Source organism: Musca vetustissima, unplaced genomic scaffold, assembly GCF_032173495.1.
Source record: "Musca vetustissima isolate MV318-11 ecotype Yass unplaced genomic scaffold, APGP_CSIRO_Mvet_v1 utg4101, whole genome shotgun sequence".
Lineage (NCBI taxonomy): Eukaryota > Metazoa > Arthropoda > Insecta > Diptera > Muscidae > Musca > Musca vetustissima.
In genome coordinates, this window is record NW_026886930.1 from 167960 (window position 1) to 188169 (window position 20210).

Consider the following 20210-nt stretch of genomic DNA (forward strand, 5'->3'; position numbering starts at 1 on the left):
TAAATACCTTCGAAATTGTTAGTCAAGTTTTTTCTGTTAACTATTTTGAAATCCTAAATCAATATTTTAAAGTTTTCCAATGTAAACAATTAATGATATTAAAACTTTTTCAGGTTTTCTTTTTCAATGGCGTATAATTGATGGCAGGTAGTATATGACGTATACGCCTTAGATATCTATAATAATTATAATCTTCAAAATTTCAGGTATGGAATATTTTTTACTATGAAATCATTAAAAACCATCTGAAATTCCGCACAGGCGAGGAATAATTATTGAGCTCTACCCATAGGCCCCGCCTATGCGCTTGGCATTCTTCCCAAATTATTATTAAGCATCGCGCATGTCGTAGCTGGTTTTCCAAATAATTCTTAAGCTTCATTCTTAGGTGTGATTTAATTCTTAAGCTCTGGCCATAGGCTTGATTTAATTCTTAAGCTCCGCCCTTAGGCGTGGCTTAATGGTTTTAGGAGTGGTTTATTTCATAAGCCTCGCCCATGAGCGTTGATTGTTTCCCAAAATAATTATTAAGCTCCGCCCTCAGACGTGGTTTAACTTTTAAACTCCGCCAATGGGCGTGGCTTACCTCCACATATTTATAAATCTCGGCCCAATGGCGTGGCTTAATTTGTATTTGTTTCACAAATAATTATTATGCCCAGCTTATAACCGCATCTTGTTTCCCAATATTTCTTAATTGAATTGTTTGCTAAATTGTTATTAATTGTTTGCTAAATTGTTATTAAGCCCCGACCTTTTGCCTGGTTTAATTCTTAAGATTTGCCCATATGCATGGTTTACAATTTTTATGTGGTTTACAATTATATCACACATTTTACTTAAACTCTCCCTATAACCATGTACAATATGTAAAACTCCGCCCATATCACACTTTTCATTATGCATTACCAGACATTAATGGTATCCCCTAGATATTTGACAACAAATTTCCGATTAACTATGTTGATTTTACTTTTCAACTAATACCATTACATATGGTGTCTAACGAAATTGACATATTGAAGGACAATTGACAATTACAATTCATACCAGTTATTATCCGGCAACATATGTGTCAAAAGTAATTTTCATTTGATGATGATGACGACGACGAGACGACGCCGCTGATGATGATGATAATAATAGTAACTAATGAAATCCCCTGCGGATTTCAAAAATATTTTCATGGCGAAAAATAAACGGCCATATGTTGAAATTGATGATGATTTGTTTGAGTTTTAGCCTTCAATTCAAATTTTGATTGAATGCAATTAAAATCTGCATTTTTGATTATATATTGCTATGGCGTAATAAATCGAACATAACGACATACATACATGTGTATGTATGGACAGTTGTCTACATTTGTCTATTTGCAACTAACTGAACATCAATAAAATTAAACAAAAAAGGAGGAAAATATTGCAGCAGGCGATTACAAGCCGATAATGACTGTGCGGGGAGACGAGACATCATTTTTCCACACCAATAAATAATATTTTATTGATGTAATGCTGAAATTTATAAGCTATGTAAAAGTGATGCTTCGTTCGGCGGAGAGCGTTTGAGGTATGTTTGATATGTAGCAGCATTCAATGTAAAGTTGTTACCTTTTCGCTTCAAAATATCATCCCAGTTTCCATAACAGTATTGATATACCACTCACACACACACACACACATGGGTTTTTGTGAGGTGGTATAGCATTCATGCCTCAACATCAAACAAAACATTTGCAAACTCCCTTCCACCACCCTCACTAGCATCGTTCTACACAAAAAATGTGTTCTTGCGCTGCCTTATCATAACCATCATCTCTGTAAAGAGGTTAGCACCGTTATGGCCAAACATATTTTTGTTGCGGCAACCAACATAAACAGCTGTTTTGTTTATCTTCTGTTGTCACTTCCAGTGAGAGTAGCATAAGCTCTCTTCCTCTCTCTGCATAAAGTTAACTCTCAATTTGTGATTAACAGTGGTGTTATTTTTACTTCCAATGAGAGTGCAAAAAAAGGTAAACAATTCAAATATTCTCTGAGCAACTTCTGTCGTGATTGGATATTTCTCTAGCATGCCATAGATTTAATATATATATTAAATAATTTTTTAATAGAAGACTTGCTTTTTTATTGCATGCTATTAAATTGTTGCAATGTAAGTATATACAAGTATGTCATTTATTTAATAAGGGAATAATTGGACAATTTGAGACATATTTCTAAGGATGAAGAAAATCCTTTTTTGTTATTGAGAAACAAAAATTCCGAACAAAAGACAAATTTCTTCAAACTCCAAAGGAACAACTCCACTGAAATTTCCCTTAAAAAATCCCTAATATAAGTTCGAAATATTTGAAATGTAGCTTTACGCCTTGGATTTTTTAATATATATAGTAGGGGAGAGGGGGGCACCTTTGAACACTTTTTGCTTTCAAGCCTTATAAAATTTTTTATTTTATAATTTTTGGTTTCTTATAAATTTTAACTAATAGGTACATATGTAACCTTTAAAATGAATATACATATGACATACTTTAAGCTTGATATACATATTTTATTACTGTTTATGTGGTTGCGGGTCGGAAAAATATTAAACCAAGATTTTATGAGCGCTGTTCAAAGGTGCCCACGTTCAAAGGTGCCCCCCTCTCCCCTATAGTGAACCTACGTCCAGTCCAGTGGTCTAATCTATGCCCAAAATATTTCAGAACTGCATGAGTGATAGGTGAAATTACTGAAAGCAATTAGGCAGTGCAACTTTTTTATGAAGATCAGATTCCACTATGTATCTGACAAATAGTTCTTTAGAGCCGCTTCTACTTTGGTAGTTTGTAGAAGCATTGTGTAGAGGATAGGTTAATAGGTTAATAGATTTTGAGAGGGAGTTATTTGAAGGTTATAGCTGAAAAAGGACTTTTATATTCTGATCATTACACTGTTCGGATGGCCTAAATAATTTTCACAGTCTTTCATATTTTGGAGGGTAGTGAATTTTGAGATAGTTTGGCGGATATAAAGTCCATCCGCTTATGGGATATGACATCAACCATCAAACTCGTAAAACAATATTTAATAATATCACGTTAAACTTTGCTCCCCAATTATATTTAAAATCTCACATAATTTGATATCTCAAAAAACTCATCTGAACTTGTCTACTATGAGGAGTAGATTTTTTTCCTATTTCATGCGAACCTCCATTTGTTTTTAATTTTAAGTTTTTATTATTATTTTTGTTTCGTTTGTTTGTAAGGCTGCCAACAACTACAACTCGTATGCAAATAAATGCGAATATTAAAATATCCTTTTAGACGAACGCAAATCTCCATTGGCTGCTAGGTATGAGAAAACATTTTAATATTTGCATAAGCGAAACTAAGTTGGGCTATATGAGTGTGTGTGTGTGTGCGTGTAGGCGTTTTGTGCAGAACGCTTGGTACACGCGCTCTACAGAAGTTATGCAAACAGAAATTCTTTTCATAAAAATTCCAGTAATAATGATGATGATGATGATGACGATCCGCATCGTCATCACAATGATGGAGTATGGCTTTGTGAACATGTGTGTTTGCATTTTGACGAATAACAATGAAATGGAATGCTTAAGGCCAACACCAGACACTAAATGCCAAAAACAGTGGTTAAACGCCCAAAGCACAACTCCAAGCAGCAGCAGCACCACCACCAGAGCACAACATGAAATTTGTATGATACGACCAGTAAATGAATCAACAAGCAAGAAAACAAACAAAACCCGGAATAAAAAAACAACCATCATTACTGTCATCAGCATATTCTGGGTTCTTCGCTGGGCCATAGCCACAACCAACATCGCCACCACCACCACCAACATTAACATCGTTGACGCGCCATGGTCCTTGCCATCATCTTCGACAGCATATGATTGGTTATTACGCGCAATTAATATGCTAAGTGCAATTATTGAATACTAATGACTTTTAATAAACACCACCAACAACAGCAACAACTACAACAAGTATATTCATTTTTTTGTATTGTCTTTGGCAAAGCTATTGGCGTCTTCCTTGGCATTGTTGTCTGGAGGTTACAACAAGAATTCTTTCAAAGTTCTTACTTAAAAGAACGAAGAAGAAGAGAAAAAATACACATATAAGGATGTTGTAAGTTATAATTTTTATATGCAGATATTTAGATGACTAACTGTCAGTCTGTCTCTCCATCTGTCGATAAATATGACTGACTTCTGCTTGTCCTTTTTTGCTTTTGTACACATGGCAACTCATTATTTTTTCACAGGGAGCAGCATTTGGGTTCGCCTCGAAATACTTGAAAGTGTTCGGCGGCTAAATTAAATTTAATAATGTTCTTTAATGCCAAGTTGCTGTATTGAATATTAAGTTTACATTATTTTAATAATTGATTAACCCATTGTGCGAAGGGTAATATTTTCCAAACTTTTATAAAGACAGAAATTTAATTATATAGAAGCGTCGACCGGAACCAATTTTGAATACCCTCCATCAATAAATGCACATTTAATATACCACGGGGAATTGCTCTTCCTTTTGTCCTGTGAGTAAAATAAATTATTACCCACACTTATGTTAGAAAATTTAGATAGGACATTCAATATACCCACCAAGAACCCGGAAATGTGAAGCTTTTGCCAACAGTTTTCGTCGATTGTAGAACTTCGTGATCATTTATTGCACATAAAATAAATAATAAATCTAGAATTAGTCATTTGATAATTAATTAATTATTTAATTAGATTACATTTAATACATCCTTCAGGATCCATCTAAAATTCACTAAGACTACTAAAAGCTATCACTGTCATCTTTACTGTATTTAATATTCAGATTTCATAATTTCAATAACATCTCCCCAATGGGTTAATGTCACACTTGTGCCCACAACAACGATTATTTCTATTCCATTACAGAACACACACCGTGCCTTACTCTGTAACCATTGGCTGAGACATACAGACAGACAGACCATGAAACATTTAACTTTAAAATAAAAGTAATGATTAATGACTTGACCAGTCAAGAGAGTCAAATAGAAATGAAATTTACGCGCATTTTGCAATGCCACCAACAAAGCGCAGTGCACTACGCTACGGAATGCTTGAGGAGGTGCAACAAGAAGAAATTGCAATTGCCAGTCTGGTGGTGAAATGTGAAGCAACCATTCTGCAGTGGTCGATGGCTCATTTAGAAATATTAAGGATGGTTGGTTGGTTGGCACCAAATATATACAAAACATATATGTTCCGTTCGGGCAGTCATCCTCATGACAGTCGCATTCCCACCTCTCTCTCTCGCTCTCTCCCTGTGTCAGAAAACAAAAAAGGTAAATCTTTTTAAAGGTATGACTGATTATGCGAATGGTTTGTCTAGTCACTGTCATTTAGTGGTTCCTGACGCCACAACCGTAGCCTGGCAAACAGAAATCTCAAAAGCATGGCAAGCGCTTGAATGACTTGACAGACGAACTGTGAAAAGAATGGAGACAATATTTTGCCAATCGACCAAAGCAAGTTGTTGTCTTTGGTCTTAATTCTTTTATGATTATTTCAAATGACACTCCAGAATGGCTCTCTGCGAGATGGAATACATCACATCAGCCGACATGTTCTTTTTAACCAAAACAATATCTCATTGTCATAATGGACATGGTGGACAATAAATTAAAGTAGGTTTATATTTCGTTCAGCAGCAGCAGCAGCAACAACACCACCAACAACAACAATAGCAATACTGTCATAACGCAGCATATTACTGTTCCAGCTAGCTGGCAACAGCAAAAGTTAAGGCTGTCATTATGAACTACGCTTATGCTATGCCTCATTCTGTGTGTCCTGCCACTTGATGTTCTAGCTGGTTGAATTGCGGGCTGGCTGGTTTCTTGTAGAATATCTTGTCCAAAAGTGGTTTATTATGAATTATGTTTTACAGTGTAGTTTATTGAAATTTGTCTGTCCGCCCCGTACGCAATGTTCGTCATAATTGCTTCTTGTAGAATAGTTTTTTTTTTTTCTGTGATAGTCTGGAATTTTTAAAGTGGAGTTGTCATCATTTTGTAAAACTTTGTTGTAATCTATATATTTTTTTCGAAAGCTTTAAAGTCCACCAACTTAATTTGCAGGACAGACTGACTTAATCAGCATTGTGTTTTTTTTTTTTTTTTTTTTTGTCTTACAGAACATTCTACTGATCTTTTGTACGACTTTTAGGTGCCCTACTCTGATATGAGGCAAATAGGATATACAATAGGGTATCCGACATTACCAAAAAAAGCTATAGACTGTCTTTTACATTTAGAAAACCTGCCTTCTGTCAGCACACAAATTCTGGATCGGAATAAAATTCTGTTTAGTCATGTCCGTTTCTTGAGGTCCACGTTTTCGTGTAAACCTTATTTTCGGCATCTTCCCGATTTTCCAAGTGTCATATTTTGGATCCATAAAAAGGTCCTGCAGATTTCAGATATTTTGAGTCACAGTCACAAACAATGTACCTGGTATTTGGCATTCCGGGTCTTGGTGGCTTAAAAATTATTCACAGAACATTTTTTATTTAAGTATCTGTAATTTTACAATTCGTTTACTCAGTTCCCGACGTAATTTAGATATTTTTAATGCACTTTTTATTATATACTTAACATTATATATATTACATTTGTAGAACTTCATCCATATATTGACAATTAAAATTATTTGAAGAACACCTATATGAGGTCACCTTCTTATGGAAGTCCTATAAAATACTGTGTATTTATAGAATATCTACAAAATCTCACATATAAGACTTAATGGTCATTTTCTATAATGGGGAAACCCCCTTTGAATATTTTCATTTAATTAACTACCACTACCCCAAAATGTAACAAATCTTAAGATGCATTTATTATATTTCCCTAACTTTAGTACTCCAATTATATTTTCTATTAACCAATAACGCAAAGTCAAGGTAAGACGTCGACAAGAACAACAACAACAACAAAATCCACTACAACTAATAGCCTTACTATGATGCTCAACAACAGATCCTATAATGACTCTTCGCTGTCATTATTGATGGGTGGTATTCTTAGCTTAACAATTGTTTAGAGTAATTTTTCTTCTGCGTTATGGATGCTTCTGCTTAGGCCATTTTTGGTTCGGTTTTGTAATAATTTCACAAAAATCCTACATCTCATTCTGGGTGATCGCCAACCACCAACTATGTGTGGTTGTCTGTGGAGTTGCTGGCAGGCTGGCTGGCTAGATGGCAGTGTTGCTGACATTGTCATTTCGACGACATTGCTGCTTGAGTGAGTGACTGGAAAGAAACGAGCCTTAAGCATTTTTAAAAGATTTTATTGGTTGTTATCAACGTGAAACCACTCTAAACGTCACTTGGCACAGCCAACATACACACACTCGTACTCGAAGCAATATCCTGGCCTAACATGCGGACACGTTCATTATGATGGCCCTACTATACACATAGCTGATGATGGTCGTTATTATTGGTCTGGTTTATTATTACAAAAGTGGTTGTTGCCCTTGTCGTTGTTGTTTTTGCCGAAGTTATGACCATCATTGTCATTTTATGTTGCCCACATCATGCGTTTCCTCTTTTATTTCTGTCTGTTATGCTTTGACATTTATCATCACATTTTTCATATTAAACAATGGCATAACTTGGCTAGCAGGCTATTACCTAGATGTTGTAGTTGTTGTTTGATTTTTTTTACCACCAAAGTAGTCCTCTTTGCACATCATTTATTTAATTGTTGTTGTGCGGAGTGTGTGCGTTATTTTTTTTTATTCTTGAAATTAAGTAGGAGTCAGGCCAGTCAACCGGAACTATGAGATGATTTGGCAGAATAAATGGCTTTTAATGGTTGTGAATAATAATCATTGATGATTGTGTCATCAAATTCTATTGGTAATTATGTTAAGGGTTCATTGCTCAATTCCTTAAATGAATTTATTTAATGGTCTATGTGCGCATCAGATAATTTGTGGCAAGTTTTTGGGGTCTTCAGGACCCCGCAATAAGTCTTTGAGAGCCTACAAATAATAGCCGATTACTTCTACCAGAGCCCTAGACCTGTGTCTATGCATATCTAGCTGATATGGAAAGTTACCGTTACAACATAAAAAAACCTTGGTTTGTAAAATAGGCAACGTTGAGGTTGATATTGGACTATTGATCGCAAAGTCCACTGTAGCCATGTATAAAGAAGCTTTGATTCAACTACATTTTCTAAAATCTACCCAATCACCCAGAAACCAAATAAAAATCCATTCTGCGATCGATATATATTCTCACCAGATCGAATTGTTTTCCTGCCAATTTCCAAAGGGAATTTGAACTTGAGTTCTGACACTCTTCTGAATAAATAAATATCTATTAAAAACTAATTCAACAATCATTCACTCAATCCGATCACTTAGACCTAAATCATTCGCTAATATTGTTTTTATTTTTATTTTATGGTCCATATCATCAAATTATTCTGCATAAATTCGACTCAACAAAATGTTGTGGTTGGTTTCACATGCGCATGGTGATATTGTCGAATTCCTCTGGAGACATGGCCTGCAATCGAACACCACAACTACTTCACCATGCAAGAGACAGCCAGACAGACAGAACAAGAATCGCAATTTATAATCTTTTCCTTAAGTACAATTTATGCAAATTTGACAGTCAACAAAGTGAGCAAAAGAGAGTGTGTGCTGTGCTGGGCTGAGATTTACAATCGAAACTCTGGCAGGATTTGCAACATTTGTTTGTTAATTCAATGCTAACTGACTGAGCTGGCTGGATGGCTGTTTGGTTGGCTGCGCGGTATTAACATATGGTCAACGAGAGTTGTTGTAGTTGTTTTTGTTGCCTCTATGGCGTGTTGGCATCCCATAGAATAACAAACAAAAACGTTCGGCTGTATGTCGCCGTCACACAACAGCAATCAGTGTAGCGTGTTATAATCGAACAACAACTAAAAAAATAAACAACAGTCCATGATTTAAAGCCAGGGGAGGAGTACAGCAACAACAACAACAAAAAATGATCAATGATCATAAGGCTGCTGTTAGAGGATTTCATCAAATGGCCAGTCTCCATATGGAACCCCAAATTGTTGTCGTTGCTTCTTGGATGCTGCTGTGGTGCTGAAGCTTCTTCTGCATTTGAGTGTGTGTGTGTGCTGTTGAAGTGAAGATTATTTATTTCTTGAGGCACGCTTAGAGGATTTAAAGCCTGAGCATGTGTAAAACGAACATTACCGTCCACTAGTTGCTGAAATGTTCAATAATCTACAGTCACACAAACACACACACGGGGACATACAATGGGGCTGTGGTGAGTTGTTATGCTTAGTTGCAAGTTAATTTATGCAAGATACAAAATTGTTTTGCTTAACTTGTTGTCTGTATGTCTGTCTGTCGGTTTTCCATTGTATTGTGATTGTTGTTGTTGCTGTTAGACTTAATACCAGAAATCCTCTGACGGGAAGGTGTGATAATTCAGTCATGATTTTAGAATATATGTACCTAAAATTTTCATTGAATATGGGATATATTGGTCCACTTTTGGTATAATATAATGGTTCCGGTCCAATTTTCTTTTTTAAGGTTTTAGTCTCATTTTCAACAAAATAGATTTCCATTAATCATTCTGGGTTCTCGGAGGGTGAAAGAACATTTTCGGTATAGGTCCATGTTCACGTAGCATCCGTATCGTATTTAGAACGTTTTAGCGGAATATCCAATGAAAGTGGCTCTAATTTTCCATAGGAGGATTAACATCATCTTTACAGAAAATGTTCAGATGTTCGGATGTATAGTGCATGGTGAATGGTATAAAATGCTGGTCCCGTCTAAAATTGACATCGCTTTTACTTATTCCCACAACATTTCCAATGTAGGTTTAAAGGTTCCAATTAATTTTGAGTGTGTTGAAATTCCCATCCCATTTTTATTATCTCAAGGTCTGTAATTTGCAATGAATTTCTCTCTGAGTGGTAGTTCCCATATTAGAGTCCTGGATAAATTAAAGTATTCCGCCCAAATTAAACAACGTTTTTACTTCTTTATAATAATCCATACTGAATTTTATCAACTGATCATGCCAATCACCTAATTCTTTGTTTTTTTCTTGTCTCTTCTCAATAAACTTTGGTCCTGATGATCTTTTGGCTTATTGCCTGCATTGCTTAGTGCATTGTATTGCCGTAAATGACATAAGGCAACCAGTAAAAACCAGCATTTGACCAAGGGGGGAACTACAGGAGAAGGTGGTGGAAAACACAAAAAAATAAACCAAAAAGCGTAGAAATCATTTAAGTGTTAAGCGGTTGATTAAAATTCTTGTTACAACAACACTCTTGACTCTTGGCACAATGTTTTGGTTTTGGACTTGAGTTTGGTCAGGCACAAATGTTGCGTGTTGCTGGTTTTCATGCTCGCTGGTATCGTATCTGCGGTGATGTTGTTTGGTGCGACGGTTGTTTAAATTGAATTGATTTGCATATTTCACGCAGGCGGTAGTTAAAGTTCGTCGCCGTTGTTGTTGTCATCATCGTCGTGGTATTTTGGTCGTCATCATTGTCGTCATGTATTCGAATGTTTGCATGCGTTTGGCTCATTTCTGTTTCGTTTATTTTTTGCACAAATTATTTATTTATATTTTGTTGTACAACAACAACAGCAGCAACAATAAAAGTTTATTTAAAGTTAATTTATTAAGATATGTTTAACATTCGTTGTCATATCCTTATAAATTTTGTGCATTCAAAACGCACTCACGTCACTGCATCGGATTTTCATTGTTCAACTTGCAAACTTCAGCGAACTGTTGCTTGGCTCACTGACAATAATTTGAACAATGCCCGAATCCATTCGACAAACAGACAGACAGACATACAGACAGGATCGGGCCAAACAGTCAGTATAAATATTAACATATTGTGGGAATTTTATTGAAAATGAACTGACGAATGGAGGCATTGGAGAACAATAATGGTTACGCATCGTTAATGCCGTTGAAGTTGTTACTGTTGTCATGCATTCAGGCATGCATTGTCATGCAAACAAGAAAGGAATTCAATAAACCGTTTTTTGATTAATACTCAAAATGGTTTTAACACTTTGATAAAAGCGAGGAAAACATTTCAATGTACGTTGAGAAAACAATAGAGATGTGATAGGTCAATGAAGGTAAATTTATGGACATTTATTGTTGAAAGGACCTTGGAAAATATATAAGGTTTGAGAGTTATTAAGGAACCGAGGATGGTTGTGGAAGGTCAAAATAACTAGAATTGTGACATAAAATTATGAGAATCAAAATATATGGCCCTTAGATACGGAGAGCCTTAAAATGCTTATCATGTCTTGAGTTTGCTGTTGAAAATATTTTAATGTGTAAATGTGATTTTTCCAAAGAGAACAGTAGTATTAAATATTCAGACGAACTTAAAACTTTTTTATATGTTTTAATAAATGGTTTCTATAATTTCCAAATTGTTAGTATAAAATATAAAACTATTTCGGAAATATTCAACAAAATTTCCATGCATACTTATTCAATATTATTCGAACAACAACAACAACAAAAACTTTGACATTTTTCATTTGAAAATTATGTTTGATGGTCAACTGTTATCTCCAAAGCCTGGGGCATGTTTCCCAAAGAAAAAGTTTACATACAAACTATACGAAAAAATGTCTCAACGGAATATGACTTGGCCCCTAACTCAGGATAGAAACTACAAAAAAGGAAACCACAACAAATCAATATTTTTTGTGAAGGCCAACGAACAGAAACTTCATAGTCAACAAAACACCAAGTCAGCCCAACACGCATCGATATTGGGTCACATGTTGTAATCCAATAAACTGAATTTCTCAATAAAAATAATGATAATGTTCAATTTGGAATGATGAACACACCAAATGAATATGAAACACACAAAAAACCCCCCAAAGAAGGACTGATGCCGCAAAAAGGAACAACAAACAAAACAAAACAAAAAAAATCCATACAAAATGTTGCCATTGGTATGGGGAAAAAGAAGGATCACAGAAGTAAATTAAAAAAAGGAAATGGGAACATTTGCTCCACCACCCCACCATCCCACATAGCCACCACTGTAACTGCTGACTGTGAATGCTCTACTCTTCGGGTTTTGAGCTCATTGAAAATATTCATATTAAATGGACTATACCAGTGTCGGCAATGTTGTTCGGTCGGCTGGTAGGTTGATGCCATTGCAACATTTTTCTCGTTAGGACTTACATCGTATCGCCATGTATGTGCGTGTGTGTGTGACTTTTGGAGCGTGTGTGGAGGAAGGGCTGTAAAATGCTACGTTTTTGGAATTTTAATTTTGCATTGTGGCCGATGTAAGGGTTTTGGATTTGTTTACGCTCGTTTAACACTTGAGCTTAAAATGAGAATCAGAATGAACACCATGGCACACACACACAGAGACACAAAACACCACCACAATGTGTAGATAGACTGTTTTGAAATGCTGTCTCTTTTTGTTGGGTTGCCAGGTTTGAGTTCAGTTTGATTGAATGGTTCATTGATGTCGTTGTTGTTGTTGTTGCTGCTGCTGTTGTTACAGATATTGCCAAGTTTGATTGTTTGTTGTTGGCCAAAAACTTCATTGGTATGCATAATGCGAGTTACTCTCTATTTTTCTGGGTTTCAGTTTTTGCTTTTGGTGTGGTTTGTTTCGTTTGGAGGTTTCTTCTGCTGCTGGTGTTGCTTCTTCTTCGTCGTCTTCTTATGTTTTGCAAAATTAACTCCATTTTTTCGGGCATATCGACCTAGTGCCTTGCATGTGATATAGGATTTCATGATGGATGGTCGGTAATCCAACATCCCTTATCGAAGGGGTTAGCTGCTCAATTCTAGTCAAGGCAATTATTGGGGTTTGCAAAACAAAAATACAACAAATATTTGTTTAAAACTGAATAGAAAGTGAAAAGAAAATGAAGATGAGAAACGGTTGGCAGCTAAAGAATCTAAGGACAATTTTTTAAATTATATTTCAAGTGGACAATTTTTTAATTATTAATTCTTCTAATAAATTATTACAAATTTTGAATATTTGCGGAGGAAAAAAATGGGACATCAATAGCTGCTCGCCTACCGATCTGGCCTTTTTCTCAAAATCCATGAAACCAGAATTTATAAGCCTCCAAAGGCTTAGCCACATTCGGAGGCTATTTAATTTTTGAATTTGGAATTGTTGAATTAAACATTTAACAATTTGGAAGATATTAAAAGTTTTTCGCTAATATATTTTAAAATTGTAATTTTGAAAACCTACATTTCAAAATCCTGTTTCCGTTGTAATATTTTTTTATAGGGAATATTTGGAAATGTGAGCTGTGTTCAGAACTGATACTGATCGAACTACATATTCAACATATCACAAATATTTATTAATATTTAATTAGATTGCATGTTTTTCTTATCAGGTTTCTGCAATAAAACTAAACGTATACGATTTCTGGTACTTTTTTTCTGGATCTAAATTCCCTATATATTCAATTTCATATCGTAAATTGTTAACCCGTCTTAACTTCTTCCGTATTGCTGACATGTTTTTGTTGTTCCGTAATTTGCAACCATTTCTGCCCGAAAGTCATGTGCCAAAGTAATAAAATTATCAATAAATCGGCCATAAAATCATTATTTGTTATATGTGAATGTCTAAGAAACGCCACACACACACATTTTCCTATTATTCCTTCCATAGAAATTGAGGAGTTTTTCCGCATTTCTGGGAAAAACGGAAATCAATAAAAAACAACCATTGTCGACAAATTCCAACCAAAGACCAACAACAGCTACTACTATTACTTTTGGGTGGCCCAGCAGGAGGAACTGCTGCCACAAGTCAGTTAGTTGTATAATCACTACTAACTGACAATCGAATAAGACATTCGCACAAAACTGACTTCTTAGCCACCCCACTCTCTTGCCAACCGAGAGAAAATTCAATTAATTTTTTATGATTGGAGGTGAAGAAAAACGTAAACGTAAAAAAATGAAATTGCAATTTTTTTTGTTGTTTTGGTCGGTTTGCTGTCCTCTTCAGCAGAACATTTGTGGGAATTCCAAAGTGTTGGGTAAATAATTACAAGCAGTAAGTAGAGGCAGGCAGGCAGGCAGGCAGCCAGGCAGCCAGGCAGCCAGGATGCCATTGGGCAGATGAAAACTTTCTCTTTCATCTACGGTATTAAAAACATACCACAACACACATACTCAAATACACACTCACACATACACTTACGTATGTATGTAAGAGTACTCAGATTGCAATTCCATGTTGAATGTGTCACTCGTTGTAAGTTTGGGTGTCTGCGTTAATGAAAAATATCTTTAAATTAATTTCAACGCATGAATTCTTTTAATTTCCTACTCATTTTCCTTTGGCAGCCAAGGGAAGGCCATCTCAGATTTAAAACAAAACCCCAACAAAAATAATACGACCATCCAAAAATATTCTTGCAAGCGAAACGCATCATTCAACAGATTGCTTTAAATAAATGACTATAATGGCTGTTCTTCGTCCTGCTCACGCGCGCTCGCTCACTCTTGCTGGGTGGGTGGAAAGCACTTCAAAGCCACCATCTCCATCATCGTCATAATTCTCTTCTCTTTGAATATCATCGTCGTCGTCGTCATCATCATTAACATTGGCATGTCACGTTCATACAGGACACATGTGCAAATTTAATTACATTTATATTATGTGTTTTTGTGTGTGAGTAATACCACCACCACTGCCATCTCTGCCACGATCTACGCCAAGCTGGCCCATTGTCACATAAAGCTACATCCCGGTGTCTGGCGACTAAAGTCTATGGGCTATAGCTTTTTCCATACCATACCATTCTATTCCCATTATTCTTGTTATAGCCGATGTACGGAAATAAACAAATAATCAACACAGCGACAACAACGAAAGGAAATCATAGCTTTATACGCCATATCTGTCATTTATACCCGGGGTTTCTTTCGTTGATGCAACGTTGTCGAATAATGCGGAAAACGACAATTAAGACAGAAATGGTGGATCATGTCGCGCGTGTTTTGGCAAACATCCTTCATGTTGACCCATCTGTGGCTGTCATGTGTGGATGTGTAAGTGTATGGCATGTTTATTCCTGTTTTTGATATTGATTCCATCATATCATTGAAATTTAAGCCGTAATTTGTATACAATTGTCATTTAAATGACCTATGATGGAAAAATGTATTCAGTAATGGTATTGCATACTTTTAGGGGTTATTGTTATTATTGAAAATAACATGTGTTTAAAAAGATTTATAAATAATTAAAATTTAGATTTTATGGAAAAGAATTTAGAAAAATAATAGAGGACTATGCTCAAACAAAATGGAAGGACACCAATTATATATATTCAGAATGAAAATAATTAGTCGATACATATTTTGTCAATAACCTCAAATTACATTTATTTCCTTTTTATTTGAAGGAATATGTTTGAAGGAACGGGATCGAAATATAGTGATATGAATCCATTAACGCCTTGAAGTAGTTTCATCTCTAGACGGATACCAGACTCTCGTATGTTTACTATTTTACGATTTTTTGAGCATTTCTCCCATTTCATGCTAACAACGTTAAAAATTTCGAAATTTATGTATTTTTCTATCACTTTTATCCAATACACTAACTTATCCCGGCCTCAGAAATACTTTACCACTTATCTTCAAAAATTTATTTTATAGAAAAAAGATTTTTAAAAATGTTAACGTTTTATGATTGTAAACTTCACAGAAATACTTCACCACTTATCTTCAAAAATTTATTTTATAGAAAAAAGATTTTTAAAAATGTTAACGTTTTATGATTGTAAACTCCTTTTCTAATATTTCCACTTGATCAATTCGTTGTTCTGGTACATCACATCGGCATGCATCCTTGGTATTTTCATCAATCCAATCCAGATATTGACTAACGCGTGTATAAACTCCAGGATAATCTTCACGGGCACAGCCCTCACCCCATGAAACCACACCAGCCAAGTGGAAAATATTCAAATCCTCATTAGAAACCATTAGCGGACCACCACTATCACCTTGACAGGCATCCATACCACCTTCCGCAGTACCAGCACATAACATATTATCCGTAATACGATCCTTACCATATTTCGTTTCATGACAGGCCATTTGAGATAGAATGGGAACTTTGACCTCCTAAAAGAATTTGATATGGTAATTATTCTGTTCACGAGCTAAGTGTTAAACTTACCCTTAATGTTTGGGAAATTTGGCCACCCTCACTGGTAACACCCCAACCCGTTATAACAGCTAATTCATCGTCATAACTTCGATCCGACATGGCCAAGCACACTGGCCTCATTACACTGGACATTTCCACCACTTGATCCAATTTTACCAAACCAATGTCATTGTCATAGTTCGTCATGGAATATTTGGGATGCACCACCACCTTGGCGGCCATTCTATCTAGCACACGCACCGTTCGATCCTTTAGATTATGGGCCATTAAACGCACACTTATAAATGGGCGGGGGAAACTTCTCAAACAATGAGCGGCTGACACAACATAACGGTCACTGATGAGTGATGCACCGCAATAGAAGTGACCTCGAAACAACAACATTGCCATCCAGGGATATTGATTCACTTGAGTCTCATAACCACCTACAATGCGCCTCATCGAATTGGCTGCACCGCATATGCAGGCTGCACATTCGTTGGGCTCAGTTGGTTGTGTTGTTGTTGGTGCTGTGGGGGGCCTAAATGTTGTAGGTACAACACTAAACGGTGGTATGGTTTGAAATATTGACAGTAACCACTCAAAGAAATTGTTTTGCCTCAGCACAGATGTAGATGAAAATCCTTGTGGTGAGCTGCATGCCGGCGAGGACAACAGCAAAACAGACCATAGCAAAACAATTTGCCAATGTCGCTGATAAGCGTTCATGACGTTCCCAAAGTGAAGTGATGTCTTGTAACGGCCACCGATGTAGGCTAACTAAATAACTTAGCACATCCATTGATTGCAACAAAAGTTTTTCAGCTTTAGACTTTTCTCAACATTCTTCCCAATAAACTAGCTTCTTGGCAGCCGCTGGTTAGCTGGCCAAAAGTGAACGCATTAATATGCTTTTCACATTTTTCGTGATAACCCACCACAAACATATGCATATACCCGGCCATAAACGGTGAGTGTGCGAAAATAAAAAGAAATAAATCGCTGCTGGCTGTCTGTATGTCAGTCTGAACGACTTCAAGTGCATTCAAATTCAATCCTACAATGACTCGGACAACAAAACCGGCTTTTTTGCCTATCTACCTGTCAGTCTGGCTAGATGGCTGGCTGGTTGGGAGAAATGAAAAAAGAAAGTTTTTTTCTGTATTTTTTTGCTCTCTGGCACAGATAAATATGTTGGCACTAGATAAGTGTTTATTTTTATTTTCACCTTAATTAACAATAAGAAATAAATATTAATAAATAAAATAAATAAGTTCGTTTTACTAATGAAAAATATTAAGAAAAATAAATCTCTCCGTCCCGGATAGTTTGTTGTGGCTTTACTTTTTGATTTTCTTTGTCTCCGAATGACAGAGACAGGCATTCTTGGTCAGAGTTTTAATCCAAGTGCCATAACGATTGACACGAGCATAGACTCCTGGGTAACCTGGCTTAGCACATCCCTCGCCCCAGGACACCACACCGGCCAATTGGTGTTCTCGGGTGCCGGTGGCCACAATGTGCAATGGTCCACCACTATCCCCCTGACAGCTGTCCTTCATGCCATCAGGATAGCCGGCACAGAGCATATTGTCGGTGATACGTGATGCGCCATAACGTGTTTTGCGGCATTCATCTTGTGACATTATGGGAACTTTTACTTCCTGTGGTAAGAGTGAATGAAAAGAAGCAGAAGAAGAAACAAGAATTAGATAAATAGACAAGAAAAAAAAACAAATAGAAATTGCTAAAAATGACAATTATAAGATATTGCTATGACCATATGTTCCTGAGCGAAAATTTAGGAGAAATATTAGAGTATGTATCAAGACGTAGATTTTCTATATATGCCTCCTTTGGTGCAATTTTATTTAAAGCCTTCTTACATATAATGACCTCATCCTACCATCTACCATAAGAAGATGGGTTGATTAAGATACATTTTTCGTTAGAATAAGATGATACTCCATATCCATTCTTTGCGAAATATTTCGAATTTACCTTATCTAAAATAGTTACTGATTAATTTCAACAAAAAAAAAAAAACAATAATTATTTCTAATGAGATAATGTCGGGATGGCTGTCTGGTTTGACCAGAACCTTAACTCCTTTCAAAACATATATTTTCCAGAAAATGATTCCTTGTGGATTCCTAAATTTTAATAAAAGTTTTCCTTTCTTTCTTCTTTCAGTTTGATGAAATGTATGCCGGTTTAAAAATGTGCAAGGTAAGGATATTATTACTTTAAAAACTTTCGTTTCTTGATGTACTCCGATTTGCTAAATTTTTGTTGGATCATATTCCTAGGAATTCAAATATGTACAATTCAATATATTTTTTAGTGTCTAGAATGAGAAAATGGAATGCATCAATCTAGATTTTATCATACCCCATACTTATATTCGATTAAATTTATCGATGTCATATGGGCATACCCTATTACAGGCTTTCTCAAATGCTATTTATTTATATTCTATTCCAAGATTTAGTATTACCAATCATCATCATACTTCCAATATACTATAGATTTATCGGAATTTTCCATTCCACACCTACCTGCAATGTATTCGAAGTAAAACCACCAACTTTCAATGCACCCCAACCAGTCACAGTACCCGTTTCTCCCTTAAACGATTTACCCGGTGTCGGCATACAGACAGGATGCAATAAATCGGTCATTTCAACGGGCTCATTCAATTTAATGATGGCAATATCATTATCATAGGTCCGAGCATTATACTTTGGATGGGTGGTAATTTCTTCAACCTTGCGATCAATTTTCTGGAAATGTGATGCATTACGATCATGCTCCAACAGGCGAACACTAATACGCTCCTTGCGAAAACCATATACACAATGTGATGCGGTTACCAAAAATTGATCATTGATCAGTGAACCGGCACAATAGAAACGACCACCGTACAACAGCTGAGCCATCCAGGGATATTGATGGACCTCGGTTTCTTGACCACCCACAATACGTTTTTGTGTGTTCGCAATACCACAGACACAGTCACTGCAATTGCGTGGTGGATTCAGAACTGGTGGTGGTGCGGGGGTTGTAGACGGTGCCGCGGTGGTAGTCGTTGTTGTTGTTGTGGTACTGACAGTAGTTGAGGGCGATGGTGCTGCGGTTGTCAATTTCTCTGTGGTACTGGAGACTTCAGCTGCTGCGGTTGTTCTATGCGGATTGTCAGTGGGTGTTGCAGCTGTGCTGGTTGTTGCTAATCCCAGAAATCCTGTTAACGGCTCCAAGCTGGGCCTTTGAGGCACCAAAGACAGCACCCATTCAACGAAGGTACTTTGCGATTGTTTCAGAGTTTGTTCTTGTTCCTCATTGATGGGAGTGGTCTTGCGTCTGGCCCCCTGCGACGGCAATGGGCCACAGATTAGCAGCACTGCCAACACCAATGTTAATATTTTCAAATTTATTAACATTCTGTTCACTATTTAGCCAATATTCAAATGTATTTCACAAGCTGGCGACGTTTGGCGATTGAACTATTTTTCTACGAAACCGTTTGTTACGTTTGACGCTTAAAAACCGACTGTGCATATTTTTCATTTCGTATTCAACAGGGAGCCGTGATTTCTTTAAGCTGCGCATTGAGCTTCTTTCACTTTAATTACAGCGCGCACACTCTCTTGGCGTCCGGCGTAGCTGCGATGCCCAACGTTGACAACTTGTTGAACGACGATTAATAAGTGGTCGGCAGGTTGGATGGCCGGATGGTCGACTGGTTAGTTTTTTTCATGTTACAGCGTTACGGCCAGTCGCTGCTTGGCGCAGGCGTGGGTGCCTGGTGGCTAGTTTTTGCTGTTGAAACCGCAAAGAAGTTGTATGGTTTTCGCAGTAGCCACTTAAGTGGCGAAAGTTTATCGATTTCGCTATCAATTAAAAATCGTTGAAGAGGGTAGTATGGAAATTGTGTAAATGGAAAAAATAAACAAA

The 20210-nt window shown here is 36.4% G+C and overlaps 2 protein-coding genes across 2 annotated transcripts; both read right to left on the minus strand.

The window, feature by feature from the left end:
• Positions 1-15868: 15868 nt before the first annotated feature.
• Positions 15869-16985, minus strand: LOC133334397 (trypsin-1-like). Its single transcript, XM_061542692.1, has 2 exons — positions 16287-16985; positions 15869-16231 (listed from the first exon to the last, which is right to left on the minus strand). Exons 1-2 carry the CDS (start codon positions 16983-16985, stop codon positions 15869-15871), a joined length of 1062 nt encoding a protein of 353 aa, XP_061398676.1.
• A 611-nt stretch (positions 16986-17596) lies between these two features.
• LOC133334420 (trypsin-1-like) lies at positions 17597-19733 on the minus strand. Its single transcript, XM_061542716.1, has 2 exons — positions 18815-19733; positions 17597-17920 (listed from the first exon to the last, which is right to left on the minus strand). The coding sequence occupies exons 1-2, from the start codon at positions 19694-19696 to the stop codon at positions 17597-17599; spliced, it is 1206 nt and encodes a 401-aa protein (XP_061398700.1). The 5' UTR covers positions 19697-19733.
• Between the last annotated feature and the right edge of the window lie 477 nt (positions 19734-20210).